The sequence below is a fragment of the Candoia aspera genome, chromosome 7 (assembly GCF_035149785.1).
Source record: "Candoia aspera isolate rCanAsp1 chromosome 7, rCanAsp1.hap2, whole genome shotgun sequence".
In the NCBI taxonomy this organism is placed as follows: Eukaryota; Metazoa; Chordata; class Lepidosauria; order Squamata; family Boidae; genus Candoia; species Candoia aspera.
The window spans coordinates 58204271-58221220 of NC_086159.1; the positions used below are offsets into that span (position 1 = coordinate 58204271).

General features: G+C 39.1%; 1 protein-coding gene across 2 annotated transcripts in view; it reads right to left on the minus strand.

Moving 5' to 3' along the window:
• The window catches only part of TSPAN12 (tetraspanin 12), a 65754-nt gene that overhangs the window by 43018 nt on the left and 5786 nt on the right, over window positions 1-16950 (minus strand). For both annotated transcript variants that reach the window (XM_063309530.1, XM_063309531.1), the window contains exon 3: window positions 1337-1419. In XM_063309530.1, coding sequence (XP_063165600.1) covers window positions 1337-1419 — 83 coding nt within the window. The remainder of the gene's footprint in view (window positions 1-1336; window positions 1420-16950) is intronic.

Genomic DNA, 16950 nt, shown 5'->3' on the forward strand with positions numbered 1-16950 from the left:
CTCTTCAGTTTTTCAGGGCAGATTATAGCAGAGTAGATGAATGTGCATATAAGAGGCAAAGATAAGCTTTCAACAGTTTGAAAGGGTGGGCAAAGAGATTCAGAAGATCACAGATCAAAGGGATGTGATGGGGAAGGTCCCAAATACATCATAGATAGAATGAAGCAGGATTTCACTGCAAGAACATGGTCCAAAAAAAGCTCTACCTACTAAAGACACCCTTATTTCTTTGGAACTTCTGCACTGTACATCTGTACTTATAGGTGAAGCTTCTATCCTCGAGTTGCCTTCTCCAAACCTTTGCCTTGTGCCTTCTTTTTTAATTTATCCTACTCCATTAAAGAATTAAAAGATGGTTTAAGTACAAACATTAAGAACCCTTTATCTGAAAGTATCTGAGAGAAGATTAAAATGAAATGGGTGAAGAACAAGAGGTATCAACCTTTGGTTCAATAAGCGTATCTGGAATTCTAAAAATGAGTTATGGATGCCTCCTAAAACATGCTACCATACTGGGCAGAAGGAGGCTTACCAAAGCTACTAGACCTGAGCTTCAAACCACTAAATGGCAGAAGAGAATTAAAGTTTTCTGTATCATTCTGCTTCCATCTACTCTCCTTCCAGATTTGGCAGCTGCAGTCAGCATGGCCAATCACAAAACTTACCTCATCACTCCATCTACCACCCCAGGATGGTCTCTACCATCTCATCTTATTTCTGTCTTTTTTGGGGGGGCAGAGGGGGAGGCAGATGAGCACAATGCTAAGCAGAACCTTGGGCTGCATCTCACTATCCTTTTTTCATTTCCTAGAAATATGTTAGCCCTTTGAGGCAGTCCAAACAAGAAGCACAATTATGAATACTAGCTCTATCTTTATTGTAAGGTTACATTAACAGCATCTTGCAAGACTGAAAATATTTCTCCCCTCCTCTCCTTTTACTCTCCAGAAAACTACAGAGGGTCCCTTCTGAAGCACTTCCCATGTGCCCCCCCCTTCTGTGGTCTGAGATATCTTTCACATGCCAGTTGTCCAGTGTGTGGCTCTTCCTCCCATCTCCCAAGGTCATTCCCACAGACCATTACAAAATGCCTCTGAGGTGGAAGCAGGGCCCAGAAGAATTCCTGGAAAAGATTATGCTTGGAGTTGATATTTTGCTTTCCTGCATGCAAGCTTCCCATTTATTTGTTTTAAAAACTAAAATAACATCAAAATATTATGAGGAGTGGTGAACCCCGGCAGGCATCAAGGAAAATGGAAAGAAGGATACTGGCATCTGTGGACACCACACTGGGGACCCAGGGAGTAAGGAGTGTCACCTGATCTGACATGCCTACCTGGTCTCTGCAGTTAAAGTGAGAACATTATTCAAGTAGTCTCTCATCCAGGCAGAAACGCATAACACAGTGATGGACATCAACTGAAATAAAACAGGGATTTTATTTAGCAAATACGAGATAGAACAAGCTTGGTTATTAAAACAACGTTATGAGGAGCATACTATTGTATAAAAAAAATCCCTATTTAATGGCAAAGCAGTCGTATCACTAAAGTACAGTCCTTTAAAGTAGCATTCTGCTCTTCTTTAATTTATTAATACTCTGAAAGAGCAAATTTCTCAGTGGAACAATTTAGGTCTTGGCTGGTTTTCCTAGAAGCGCACATCTCAGGGACAAGAATAAGCTCTGAGGTTTTATTTTCTGCTTGTGGTAAGATTAATACATCGAGCAGATATTTCATAACAGAAATCCACAAGGTACTGAGACACAAAGCCAGCAGTCTGTGAAAGAAGCTGTTAGTCCCACTATGTGTATGCAATTATGCATGCATAATTTTAAGATTACTTCTGAAAAAAAAGGAAAGCCATTCTTAAGCTAGCATGTATGAAGAAAAAGTCACATTTGTGTTTGAGGCAAAATAAAAACCCAACTGATGAGAGAAGAAAACTAGATTATAGATGCTGTTAAAAAAAAATCAACATTGGTTATAAGGCTGAAAGTTGGCAAACTCTAAAACCCATAGCTTTGTTATCAGACGTGCGTACTGAGCTGCCTACTGACAACCAGGAATAGACATTAACAGTATAGTTTATTTAGCACCCCTAGGCACAATGGAGATAAAACCCATATCTAGAGGGAAACAAGACACAGATATTCTTAGATTAACTACATCTCCCCTCCACTCTTCCCCAGTGCTTTGCCTTAAGAAAAAATAAACACAAATATATAGGTTTATTTTGAGTCTCTCATGAGCAGTTAAACTGCATCATATTCTATCATGAATTAGCAAAAGGGTTTTCGACTGTAGCTTCTGTTCATTTTGACAGTGCAATCCGTGATAACATTTCCACTGTCTCTAACAATGCCATTTGATTTTACTGTTTACTCCCCTCAAATGTAATGCAATTATGAGAAAAGCCAAGTTGATGGGTGAGCAAATATCATAGTTAGCAGTATATACATAAGTAACTGTCCGTAGGACAGAATCCTGTAATATTTGAGATAGGAATGCCAGAAGAGTAAAAGAACAGCTGCAAGTGCAGCATGTTCCCTTGGCACGCAGTTGGCTTTCAGCTACGAGAAATACCAGATAGAAATATGTAGTCAGTGAAGTGCTAGTCCAGCTCTAGCACTAATTGCCTATCTTTCCCTTTTTGCCTTTCATGAAAATGGTTGGCATTTGGTTCAGAAATTACTGAGACTCTTTTCCTCTCACCATGCACATGCTGGCAAGGACTGATTTTATTTCTTCTACTGCGTGAAAATATTTACATTCGCGTACATAACTTAACCCCTGAAATTATGCACAGCTAAATAACACTGTCTATCTGTGGCTTCTGGTGAAGTATTGGCTTGCTTTCCACATATTCTAGACAGGACTGGGGATGGGTCACTCAGGGATGAACGGCACTAGGTCCATAAGCCTACCTTTTCCAATTTACATGTAGGTGGCCTTTAGAATTGTGGAGTTCAACTCTCAGAATCCTCAGCAGTGGCCACACTGACTGGGGAATTCTAGGGGCTGAAATTCACATATCTGGAAGCTGGTATGTAAAGAAATGGCCCTTTGTGTTGGCCCATTTACCAAACCACCAGAGGGAAGCCAAGACAAATGGGAGATTCTCATCTTTGGCTACACTTTGCATGCTTAGAATGGGTCAGTGAAGAGGTAGCAAGAGCAAGGAAAAAGAGAAAGAACCATGGCTGAAGAAGCACAGGCATCAGCAGATATCTAACAGTTTTAACCACTGATAATTGTCCTGGAAATGAACTTGTTTAAAAAGCAGGAGTTTAATCTTCCTTAAATAGCTACTGTCATCAAGAGGCATCTACTGTTTGTTTATTTGTTTGTTTGTTTGATACACATGCTGCCCAACTAACCCAAAAGTGACTCTGGGCACCTTACGTATAGTTAAAAAACATAAAAGACCCACAGCAACACATAGAAACCCTGCAGCATAGCATAACTGAGATGATCACAGCATATTCCAATTCAAAATCAGGCCAAATACTGCCCTCTATTTCGAGCAGCGAGCAAGGCCTGGTCAAACCATGCATCAGAGCCTTAGGAACAATCCCAAGTTCCCTCTGAATCCCCAAGGAGTCCATCAGGCATCCAAGGGGGGACCGATTGAATAGATCCTTCTTCCCTGCAACGAGGTGTGGCTGCATAGAACTCCAAGGTCAATAAAGAGTGATCTGGCCATGCATGGTACTTAGGGTAACTTCCCTCAATACCACATCATGTTGCCACTGCCCTGAGGGGAGGAAAAAACAGGTCTAACATGTGATAGCTGGTGTGAGTTGGGACCCTGAATAATCTGAGTCAGGTCCATGGTTGCCATGGGCCATGAACTCCCAAGCCACCTCTGAACTCTGCTCTGGGAAGGCAGGGTTAAATTAAAATCCCCTGTACCATCAGTCTGAGGAACTTCACTGCCAACCCAGCCACAGCCTCAAGCAGTTCAGGTAAGGAAGCCAATACACAGCAGGGAGGCTGGTACAGTAACAGCAATCTTATCTCATCCCAAAAACCCAGCTTCACCAGCAGAGTCTTACAACAGGTTACCTGCAGAGAAGCATCTCTGGAAGTTGCCAGGGTCTGATGATTATAGCCACTATTGTGGCTACACACCAAGGTCATGGCTGGTGCCACATATGAAACCCAAGTGGACACATTTCTAAGAAACGATTCCCACCCTTGCCCAGCCAGGTTTATTATAAGCAGCAGGCTGGACACTGTTTTGGATCTGATTCCAAAATGGTGTCTCGGAGTATACAGAATCACCAACATAGAACTGTCTTTTTAAGGCAGAATCACAGAACAGTAACCCTAGGTTGCACTGTTCTGAAGCACCCTTCTCAAATTATTTCCAAAGTGCTGCACAGCCCTAATAAAAGTGTCAAGAAAAATCTAAATAAAACTGTTGCAGCAAGTTCCAAATTATACATTACATTTCAGGCCAATACGCTATGCTTACAGATCATAGGCATTTCCCAAAAGACTTAAATGAAAATAATTCACTTATTTCACAACTCAGATGTGCTAGAGATAATATTCTCGGTGTTATAAAAATAAATTCTTGAAGAAAATAACCGCTTCTTTTGAATGTATTTTTGATAATTTTAGTGAACTAGATCTGAAAACTACACTGTATAGCCAGGAAAACATGATGTCACAATCTAAGAAGCAGAGTATGTCTCACACCCATTCCATAATCAAATTCCATTACGGGTAGTCCTTGGTAATGACTACCCGTAATGGAATTTGGGACCGGATTACTGCCGTCGCTAAGCGGCGCAGTCATGAAGCACAATGTCACATGACCATGCCACTTATCAATGGCAGTTCCAGCAGTCCTCAATTACCATTGTTAAACAATGACCACACAGGTCATTAAGCAAGGACCTTATGTGATTGCAACTTCTGACTTCCTGCCAGCTTCCCCATTGACTTTGCTGGTGGGAGGTGGCAGGGAAGGTTGGAAATCAAGATCACACGACTGCGGCTCACTGCAACATCAAAATTATGAGATGGGTGCCGAGTGCCTGGATCGTGATCACATGACCGCAGGGACGCCGCAACAGCTGGAACTCCAAGGATTGGTTCTAACTACTACGCATTCAGCACTGTTGTAAGTTTTAACAGTCACTGAACAAGTGGTTGTTAAACAAGGACCACCTGTATGTTTTCAAACTTCACTATTAATGCACCAACATTAGCTAATCTTTCCATTAAACAGAAACATCTATATCCTGATGTTTTTATTTTTCTTGTTCCATTTCCTAAAGTGATGAATAAAACCACTGAGAAGAACCACCTCAAAGTTGATTTTTCATTGATGGTTTCCATACCTGAAAATGACACCAAATCTCACATCTGATTGGTCAAGAATACCTGCCATTTAGAACTGGCATCCCTAATGGGAGATGGGACAAAAATACTGTATGTCGCCATACACATCTTGATGCCTGCTATCAGGCTTTGCCCAGACCAATATTTGGGGGAAGCCGGCAGCACTAGAAGGTTCATCAGCAGAGATTCAAGGATATAGATCTTGATAATTACAGATACTAGAAAAAAATTAGTCTGAAGAAGATCAACAATTGCAAACTGAACACTCAAGCTGTATATAGAGCAGATTCAAGATTCAAGCCATACATCTCATTCTCCTGTCTGTAGATCATAATGGGCTGAGGACATTCCTTTTGGGCAGAAGGAATAGATGACACCGGTGCACTATTACTGTAATGGACCAGTCTGGTCTCAGGTCCTCTGTCTACAATCTGACTCAATCTTACACCCACCAGGTTTCTTGTCCACCTGATTTTTAATTTTAAATTCCTTTAACCAAAAACAAAACTAACAGAAAACGGGCATGCTGCAAAGGATCAGATTTCAGCATCATTTTTATTCCTAATTTGGCCTGGGTACCACTTCTATTCTTAGAAAATGAAAATGGTTGGGAATTGGAGCAGCCACTGATTTTTGTTTTGCCTTTGAAATGGGTCCACCTGCCCAGAAAAGGGACGAGGTAAATTGGGGGTGAAGAGCATTCTGATGAACAAGAGAAAGTGGCAGGGAGTAACATTAATTTCCCTACTGAAGAATTAAGGTTTTGTTAATGCCACACTCACTCAGAAGCCATTTCAGGAGTAGGATGATACCTCTCCTTTGTAATGTAATGGCAATTTTTTTTAAGCACCCATCACATGCCCTCAAAAATTCAGACATGCACACCAGCCATAAAAAAGTAAGGAACGCTTGTTCTACAGCATCCTTTTTAAACAGGGAATTTCCTGTCCCTACACACATACCCTATGGAGATGCTGTCTGTTAAGTACATCTATATATTAGTCTAGCACCTTTTTAAGTCTTCAGGCCAGTAGAGCATCTGGCATTAATAAAGAGGCACAGTTACGTTTTATCTTCTGATATATTTTCTTTAAGTTGATATTTGTTTCCAATAAATATTCTCTGATGTATCTTGTGAAGCAAGGAATATGCTTATGAGTCTTTCTCTTTGAGGAAGAATACTTTCTAATTATTATCAATGTTTCCCATGCTGAGAAAGAAATATTTTCTTTCATATCAGGAAGAATGAAGACTGGGATTTTTATTTATTTTATTTATTTTATATCCAGCCTTTATTATTTTTATAAATAACTCAAGGTGGGGAACATACCTAATACTCCTTCCTCCTATTTTTGCCAATATCCACTGGATAATGGAAAAAGCCAGGGAGTTTCAGAAAATCAGCTATTTCTGTTTTATTGACTATTCTAAAGCCTTTGACTGTGTGGACCATAACAAATTGTGGCAAGTTCTTAGCGGTATGGGGATACCAAGTCATCTTGTCTGCCTCCTGAAGAATCTGTATAACGACCAAGTAGCAACAGTAAGAACAGACCACGGAACAACGGACTGGTTTAAGATTGGGAAAGGAGTACGGCAGGGTTGTATACTCTCACCCTACCTATTCAACTTGTATGCAGAACACATCATGCGACAAGCTGGCCTTGAGGAATCCAAGGCTGGAGTTAAAATCGCTGGAAGAAACATTAACAATCTCAGATATGCAGATGATACCACTTTGATGGCTGAAAGCGAAGAAGAACTGAGGAGCCTTATGATGAAGGTGAAAGAAGAAAGTGCAAAAGCTGGCTTGCAGCTAAACCTCAAAAAAAGCATGATTGGCAGATTGGAAGATTATGGCAACCAGCTTGATTGATAACTGGCAAATAGAGGGAGAAAATGTAGAAGCAGGGAAAGACTTTGTATTTCTAGGTGCAAAGATTACTGCAGATGCTGACTGCAGTCAGGAAATCAGAAGACGCTTAATCCTTGGGAGAAGAGCAATGACAAATCTCGATAAAATAGTTAAGAGCAGAGACATCACACTGACAACAAAGGTCCGCATAGTTAAAGCAATGGTGTTCCCCGTAGTAACATATGGCTGCGAGAGCTGGACCATAAGGAAGGCTGAGAGAAGGAAGATAGATCCTTTTGAACTGTGGTGTTGGAGGAAAATTCTGAGAGTGCCTTGGACTGCAAGAAGATCAAACCAGTCCATACTCCAGGAAATAAAGCCAGACTGCTCACTTGAGGGAATGATATTAAAGGCAAAACTGAACTACTTTGGCTACATAATGAGAAGACAGGACAGCCTGGAGAAGATGTTGATGCTAGGGAGAGTGGAAGGCAAAAGGAAGAGGGGCCGACCAAGGGCAAGATGGATAGATATTCTAGAGGTGACGGACTTGTCCCTGGGGGAGCTGGGGGTGTTGACGACCGACAGGAAGCTCTGGCGTGGGCTGGTCCATGAAGTCACGAAGAGTCGGAAGCGACTAAACGAATAAACAACAACAACAACCTCCTATTTTCCCCACAACAACAACCCTGTGAGGTGAGTTGGGCTGAGAGAGAGGGACTGGCCCAAGGTCACCCAGCCAGCTATTGTGCCTAAGGCAGGACTAGAACTCTCAAGTCTCCTGGTGACTAGAATTCTCAGTCTCCTGGTTTCTAGCCCATTGCCTTAACCACTAGACCAAACTGATTCACTGGTAGATCTCAACAATCTGTAAGGATTAAGTCAGTTTGCTTAACAATACCTCCCCCATTTAAATTAGGCTGTGATTTAAATCAAGGTACTGTAGCTTGGGATAATCATAATTGGACAGTGGTGGAAAACAAGGTGAGCTCAGTTCAGCTGGGCTATTTCAAACAAACTCTGGGGACCAAAGTTCTGAGATAGCTTGTTCTTCCTTCCTAATCTTTGCTACAGTCGAACTTGAGGTTCTAGTACAAAAATGGAGTAAATCAAAGAGATCTACAGGTAGTCCTTGCTTAACAACCATTTGTTTAGTGGTGGTTCGGACTTACAACTGTGCTGGAAAAAACTTACGGCCGGTTCTCACACTTACGGCCGTCGCAGCGGCCCTGCAGTCACGTGATCATGATTTGGGTGCTTGGAACCCAGTTCGCATTTGTGATAATTGCATGATCACGTGATCGCCATTTTCTACCTTCCCCACCAGCTTCTGGCAAGCAAAATCAATGGGGAACCCCATGATTCACTTAACAACCACATGGTTCACTTAACACCCACAGTGATTCGCTTACTGACTGCAGCAGAAAAGGTCGTATTTTCGCTTAATAACCGCTTTGCTTACCAACTGAAATTCTGGTCCCAATTGTGGTCATTAAGTAAGGAGTACCTATAAATTCTGGGCTACCTCTGGATTTGTCTGTTATGTCAGAAAATGACATTTTAGTCAAAGTGAGGGGATTAAACATGCCCAGTAAGATAGTTTCCATCAGTTTAAACAATAAGTGACTATTTTTTTACTATTTTCAAAAAAGTCGTTTTTTAAAAGCACTGCATTGATAATTATGACGTTTCTAAAAAAAGCAACATAACAGGAACATTCCTATAGTTCAATGAACAATGCACAAGTTGGATTGCACACAGCAAATATGTTTTAAAATCTTCCCAAATCTCTTTTGGGAATTTGGGAAAATGAGGAAGAATATTATTTTTTCTTTGGGTTACATATTTTGCTTTAGGAAGCAGAAAGAACGGAAGGTAGGAAAACCAAGGTAAAGAGAGTACTAGACTGGGACAGAGAAAAGCAGAGGAAAGCTTATTTTTAAAAAAGAAGAATACAAAAGGGATAAAATTAATTCAAATATCCCATAGGAAAAGAGAGGGTATCTTCATTTAGCCATGTTATTTTCACAGACAATGTTCAGAATATCAAAATAATTGAAACTGCCATATATATAGTAAATGCTTTTAAGAAGTTATATATTTAATTTGGAACCAAGGAGTCAGCCCATCCGGAAACGTAGGAATTACAGACAGGAACACAGGAATCAGACAACAGTGGCCCATCATGAAGCCACAGTCATTTCATTTAGAGATTTTGTTAAAATGTATTTGACAGTATCAGGGTAGCTATGGCTATTATGGATCACCAAAAACACATTAGTCTGGGTAATACCCCCCTCCCCCAAAGAAAAGAAAAAAGATATTAATGGAAGCCATCTGGTATCTGGATTATATATTCAATATGTACTTTTGCCTTTTGACTGCAAGGGAGGGGGGACATCAGCCCACACAGCATCTGGGCTTCTAATATAATTTGTTCTTCTCAACACTTCCTCCTACTGAATGTTGAAGATTTCCAGATGAACATCTCATCTGCATCTCAGGATTCCACTACTACATACTCTCCAATTACCCAGGAGTTTGGTAAATGTACAAGTTAAAATATAATTGCCACATACCACATTCTTACCAACATTAAATTAAAATTAGAGCAGGCATTTATTACAATGGGCGCTCAAACTCCTATGTAAAAACTCGCCTTCATAACATTATGTCTGCTTCCACATAGGGATCTCTTTTCAAACAATGTCAGTAAATCAATGCCTGTCAAACCCAAATTTGTTCCTTATGATCTGAACTTCAGCCAAACTATACCAGAGAGCTTGAAAAGTAAGCTAGGTCACAAACTGTGGTTAATCTGAGGTCAGCATAAATTAGGGTGTTCAGATTCTCTTTTATGAGCAGGGGAACCTGCTATTCACACAGTAGGGATTCTTCAATAACACAGAGTTTTCAATCATAGAAATTTAGGAAGCTTCTGCTTAAGGAACTTCCAGCCTTCACAGAATCCTTGCAGTCACATAATTGCTATTTGCAACCTTCACTGCTGGCTTCCCACAAGCAAAGTCAATGGAGAAGCCAGCAGGAGGTCACAAATGGCGAACACACAATGTCCTCGCTTAATGACAGCACAGGATTCACTTAACAGCAGCAACCGAAAGAGCCGGAACTGCCATTGCTAAGCAGAGCAGTCACGTGACTTGTGCTTTACAACCACGTCACTTAGCAATGGAAATTCTGGTCCCAATTGCCGTTGTTAACCAAGGACTACCTGTACATATCAAAGCAAACCTACACAAATTAATAAATTTTAAAAAACACTGCAGTTAGGAAACTAGCATCTAAGAAATAAAGATAAGCTAGGAAGAATTATTCCTAGCTTATCAAGCTTTCTACAATTAAGGTTATTTTTAAATTAAAAAAAATTAAAAATGCATTCCCTCTATGCAATTTGATGCAGTGAATGCAGCCAGGTATTTCCAGATGTTAGAAAATTGGGTATATTACTTCATTTGTGAAGCGCATATCTAACTTCTTTCTTATCTTCTCCTCTCCCAGTGTCAATCCAACCACTCCCAAATTTCTGATATATTTGACCCAAATCTTCAAAGATTGCCAACCATGATAAAAGGAAATACTCTGAACATGAGCAGTTTTGTAGCTGGAACTCCAAATCATAGCTCCACCATGACAACAGAAAGGAATAAACCAAAATTTGATTTTGCTGCTAAGAAAAGCTTGGGAATATGTGTCAATTTGTTGCAGAAAAACATTAAATTGTTTTGAAGTACACATAATAAAACTGGTATCTTTATCTGCACATGCTTGGCTGGCTCTCTTAACTGCACATTTTTAGAAAGTTTTCAAGAGCATGATTGCCTCGGTGACCTCCAATCTACCTGTTGCCTTTTCTTCTCATCAGCTAGCACTCTTTAGGAAAAGAAGAAGAATGGGATGAAAAGCCCTGGAGCACCCATGATGCACAACGGAACCGATGTAGGATAATCCCAAACATTCTAGATCCTGATATCCTGATCAAAATGTGGTTCTGCTTCTATCCCTTCCCCAATCCCCAATTCAAGAGTACAATTTAGTGCTTAAATTCCACTGAAATTAGAAAATTGCCTAGCGCCTTCATGGCCATAGTTGAGCAAAAGAGAACTGCAAATGGATCACAGCTGCAAAAAATAGAAAATATTTTCCATAACCAATACTGGGCACTTTGTATCCTGAAACCACCTGAGCAATTCTGAATAATTTGTTATGTTGAACAATTTCACTGAAATCAATTAAATTACTTTCCATAGCACGTTTATGATCAACGCTTGTATTTAATTGCATCTAGAAGCCTTTATATTGGGAAATAAGTGGATAGCTTTCTTTGGAATGTATCCATTATGAAGCAACCACAGTCATTACAATGGAACTTAGTTTAATAATAAAAACTTGCTTATGGCTTTGGCCTATGCACTTCCACATCAGTACACTGAGGTAGAACTAAGCTTTACTGCATAAATTGGATCCATATTCAAGTAATGTTTTCTAAATTCAAGGTAAGGAGAACATGGATTATCATTTTTTTTCAAAAGCTACATGTCATCAAAAATGTCAATATTTCAGTGCTGTGACATTCTAAACATATTCTATAGATTTCCTCTATACTATAGTATAAACACAACAGTGTCCAATATAACATTTTTACTTGTTACAAATGACTGCTCAAATAACTTCTGGTTTCATTTAAACCATCAAAACAATACATATTCATCACCATCAAGTGGCTACTTTAAATTTTTGCTTAATGTACCAACCATCACAATTGGCTTTGAAATAAGCACTGAAGCCATGCAGACTTTCAAGCTACATTTGCTCAATTTAAATCAGGCACTTGCCTAATTTGGCATTATGTATATTAAAAAAAGCCCTAGCCATTGCATTACAAAAGTCGTAGCCTTATTCATTCATATGCTTTTTACAGAAATATCTAGCTTTAATTAAAAGTTATGTTTTCTTCTTTTATCTATGGCAATGGGAAGATTTGAGGCTTTGCAGCAGTGGTACAAGAGTTGGTAGAAGGAAAGATCTGCCATTGACAGAAGTTTCTGCTGGATCAAAATCACTGGAGGGACACCAAGTAAATTTGGCCCAAAGTCAATTATTCTAAGAAAATTTTTATTCATTTGTCACCTCTACAGCAATCTATTGGAGCTGGGAGAGATTCTTGCTTAAAACAACCCTAAGAAATGAAGTAATGACATGTATTCCCTCAAGAATTTTATAGGCTGAACCTATTTAATCAGAAGTAATGCCACTGATTGCAATGGAGATTGTAATCTCCTATATTGCTAATTGAAAGCAATCATGCCACACATACATGCAAAAGGCATTAATTAAGAAAATATAAGACTACTTTTTGAAAACCCGGTCCATTCCATTCAAGTAGCATTCACGGAAAGAAAATTAATGTGGATTTTGGCTAGCACCCTAGCCCAAATACAGAATCCTGTTATTTCTTATTTTTATACTAGAAAACAAGAAATAAGGAAATAGGTTAAAACGTGAAAGGACTATTTATTTATTTATTTATAAATTTATTCACCACCCATCTCCCCCTCATGGGGGACTCTGGGCGGTTTACAATAAAATGCAGTTAAAACTTAAAACCATTTCAGTATAACAATAAAATAAAATAAGAATATAGTAAAATCTAAGTGGCAGGAGATTTTAATCAGTCCGTGAGTGTAGGACGCCCCTCAAAATCACTTAGGGCTATCGAAAGTTATAAAGCTGCAATACAAAAAGCTTGACTGATGCCTAAATGGTCACATTAAGCAGCAATGTCCACAGCAAATCACAGTGGTGCTAAAATGACAAACACACGTCAGCATACAAATGCTGTGATGATGTACTTGCATCACAATGGCTGAAGCAAGGATGTGAGTCACAGCATTGAGTGATCTTATCAGCATGCGTGTTGCCAGTGCCCCCTTTCCCAGTATGCCTATGGCACTAAGGGCAATGCATCTCAATGTCGATTGAGGAAGATGTTCCAGAACAGGGGAGGGGTCATCACTGGAAGGCACTTAACCCACACTCTTGCTATGGTCCCTCTTCTTATTTTATGTAAAGAGCCTCTGAAATCAACCATGCAGGTGGAATACCTTTAGTAGCCTTGATCTAAGATAATGTAGGGGTTTTAAAAATGGTCAAAATCTATACTGTTATTTAAACCAGCAACAGATAAATGGGAGACATCCTTCAATAACTGTAAGAGATGCTACAATGGAATAATTCTTAATAGTCTTGCTGCTGTATTCTGAACTAGTTCAAAGCCAACTACACAGAAAACAGCTCATAGCAATTTATTCCTGTAGCAATAGCAATTACTTCGAACTAAGTGCAGAGAACAAGGCTTCCAGCCTGTGTTAGGAACCCAAATATTCTGTTCTGTTCAATTATTCTGATCAAGGAAATGACATCCACATTATGTAAGGGTCACTTAAAAAGTTCTGTCATCAATCCCATACTTAACTACAGTAATAAAACAGAGGCCTAGTCAACTTCCAATTTTACTCCATGGAAAACTGATTAAGCTTGTTCTACTGAAGAAATACTTCCAAATGGGTAAGACATTACTCTAAATTCTGCTTTAATTGGAGAAGGCTTTGGGACATTGATTGTTCTGTTTAGGGAATAATCTGAACTTGTTGTTGTTTATTTGTTTAGTCGCTTCTGACTCTTTGACTTCATGGATCAGCTCATGCCAGAGCTTCCTGTCAGTCATCAACACCCCCAGCTGCCCCAGGGATGAGTCCGTCACCTGTAGAATATCATCCATCCACCTTGCCCTTGGTCGGCCCCTCTTCCTTTTGCCCTCCACTCTCCCTAGCATCAGCATCTTCTCCAGGGTGTCCTGTCTTCTCATTGTGTGGCCAAAGTAGTTCAGTTTTGCCTTTAATATCATTCCCTCAAGTGAGCAGTCTGGCTTTATTTCCTGGAGGATGGACTGGCTTGATCTTCTTGCAGTCCAAGGCACTCTCAGAATTTTCCTCCAACACCACAATCTGAACTTACCTCAAATTTAAAAAATGTTCAACACAGAACCTTTATTCTAGTCTCCTTTCAAGCAGCAAAATAAATATATGTCTAAAGAACAACAGAGCCAACTAGAAATTGTATGGATGGTGTAACTTTCTTATACCTACATCTTACTCAGTGTTACTCAGTTTCAAATCCTCCAGCTTGGATGCCATGGTAGGGAAGTTTGTTTTATCAATACCAGAATGTTTTAATGAGATTTATACTGATGGCCAGTTGACCATTTAATTCAGGACAAAGATGATGGTGTACCGTGATGATTAGATTTGGTTCTTAGAATGCCCCTTGATTTGGCCTTGCTTGTATGGTTTGAATTGCCTTTGGCTTTGACTTATGAACTAGCTTGCCTTTTCTCAGATAAATTGGATCTGGCCACACTGATGCATATCACTGCATCACTACTAAACCATAGTTTTCACAGTGTAATCTGTGTGGAACTGCTGATGAGAAATTTCATTCTAGTCGGTGCAAAGTCCGACACACAGAGTTTTTGGTATCTGTTTTTCAGATCATATATTGATTGTATAGTAACTGTACTAGCCCAATTTAATTCATCTTGGGGGGAAATGGCTTAAATAAGAGTATTAAAGTAGTAGTAGACTATTTCCTGTATGAACTTGAGCATGGTTTGGAAATATTTTCAGTAATCCTGTTTTATATGCCATCAGTTAGTTGTATCTCAATTACAGAATTTTCTGACAAAAGAAATTAGAACTTTCCATTTCTAATTGTTTTCGTATAGCCAATAAACGTGTTTTTATTCAGTCTAGCCTAAAAGGGATGTAATTATATTAAGTATTATAATCCTCCATTGTCCCTGATTCCATCTTTAACCCTGTTTCTTTCAGTGACTTCACTTTTTTATTGTATTGTACAAGAAACCTAGGGTTTCTTGGGAGTGCTGAAATGAATGCTAGAAAGAGGTACATGTATACTGTATGTTTGAAAAAAGTGATGCATAGAAAACATTCAGACTCAGGGCTTGTAAGAGTTTGTTTGATTTACCCATATATCTAAACCAAATCTGATAGTCAACAAGTTCAACGTAGAAGATTTGACCACCATAAGAGTTCATAAAGAAGAATACTGTTAGTGAGGTTTCTGTTTCTCATCTAGAAGAGAGAAACTGATTTCCACAGAAAAAGGAAGGAAGATACCTATCAGATTGGTGATCTTTCAAATTATTCTGGAGCTCAGGACTGAGTGGTTTAAACATCTGACATGGTATCTCTATTCTCAATGGAGCCATCTATTCAAATTAAGCCAAACTTGACTTAAATATAACTGAACTACATATAGTCAGTAGTACTGAGATTTTATAAGTCTTCCAAATCCTGTCCAATTCATTTGACTGACTTTGGATAATACAGTGTCTAACATTCTTCCTTTGTAATTCTGAAGCACTGACACTTTTCCTTCACACCCAGTTTTAAACATCCCTTTACAGAAGTTACAGTTGTTTGCACATTACAAACACATTGCAGCCCTGTGTCTGTACATATGCGTGTTTATATGTAGGCTGATGTACATGAAGCCTGTCAAACGGAAGCAGATTTTACTGATGAAATATACATTTCTAGGTATGTGTGAAGCAGTCTAATTCTGCAGTTAAAGTTGCTTAAGCCAAACAAAAGGTGGAATTACACAGGGTTTAAAGCAGTCCCTTTTTCAAACGGGGTACCATAGATTAAATATACCTTGAGTCATTTTAGTCTTATCAATTCCAGTTTAATTTTAATCTACTTCTCTGCTGTAACAGTGTATCCAGAATATGCTGCAGAAATATTATATGCCACCCAAGCTCCCAACTTTAAAGTACTTCTTTGATGTATCCGAACACTGCCTCTTCTTCAGCTTTAACGTCTTTGTATGTTTATTTAATCCTTCCTGAACCTGGCATCTGCCAGATGTTTTGAATTATAGTTCCCATAGTTCAATTTACTTTAATTTATTCAATTTAAAGCACTGCCCAACTCCAAATGATTCTCACAATGTAACAAAAAAGTTAAAATACTGCAACAATTCAAAACAACACAAAGAAAACAAATAAGTAAGGAGCAAATGAAGAACACGATGGCAAATCTGACCAACAGGGCTAATGGGAGTCATAGTCCAAAACGTCTGGAGGATATAAGGAGTTGCAGTTTTGTGCCAAATTCAAATGCATCATCCTGCAGAGCTGTCACAGCAGAAAGGAAAAGGGAATGGCGTTTTTAGCACCTATATGTTTTTCCTTCCACAGCTGGCAAAGAGCTGGACGTGGGAGGAACAACAGAATCAATCACTGTGTTTGGTGTTTGCTTGACAGTATGCATGATCTGGGACTTGTAAAAAATATGGCATTTATATGCTTTCCCAGAAACATACAGTAAAATTTAAAGGAAATTTATAGCCTTCCAGACATCTAATAAATGAATGTATTTTACATTAGCATGGCTCAAGAAAATAGTTTAACACTAAGAGCTACTTCCAGAGTTTAAGCAATAGTCTTCAGAAATTATAGAAATGTTTCAGATTCTTGGTCAAAACACCAGGAATGCTAAGACTACATAGGAAATTTTATACTGTCTGTTCCTAAAATAACAGCAACGAGTAATTAATTGGTAGACCGAATGCTCACTGGTAGAGCAAATGAACCAATTAGACAGAATTATAATTCTGATTAATTGGGAAATATATCCA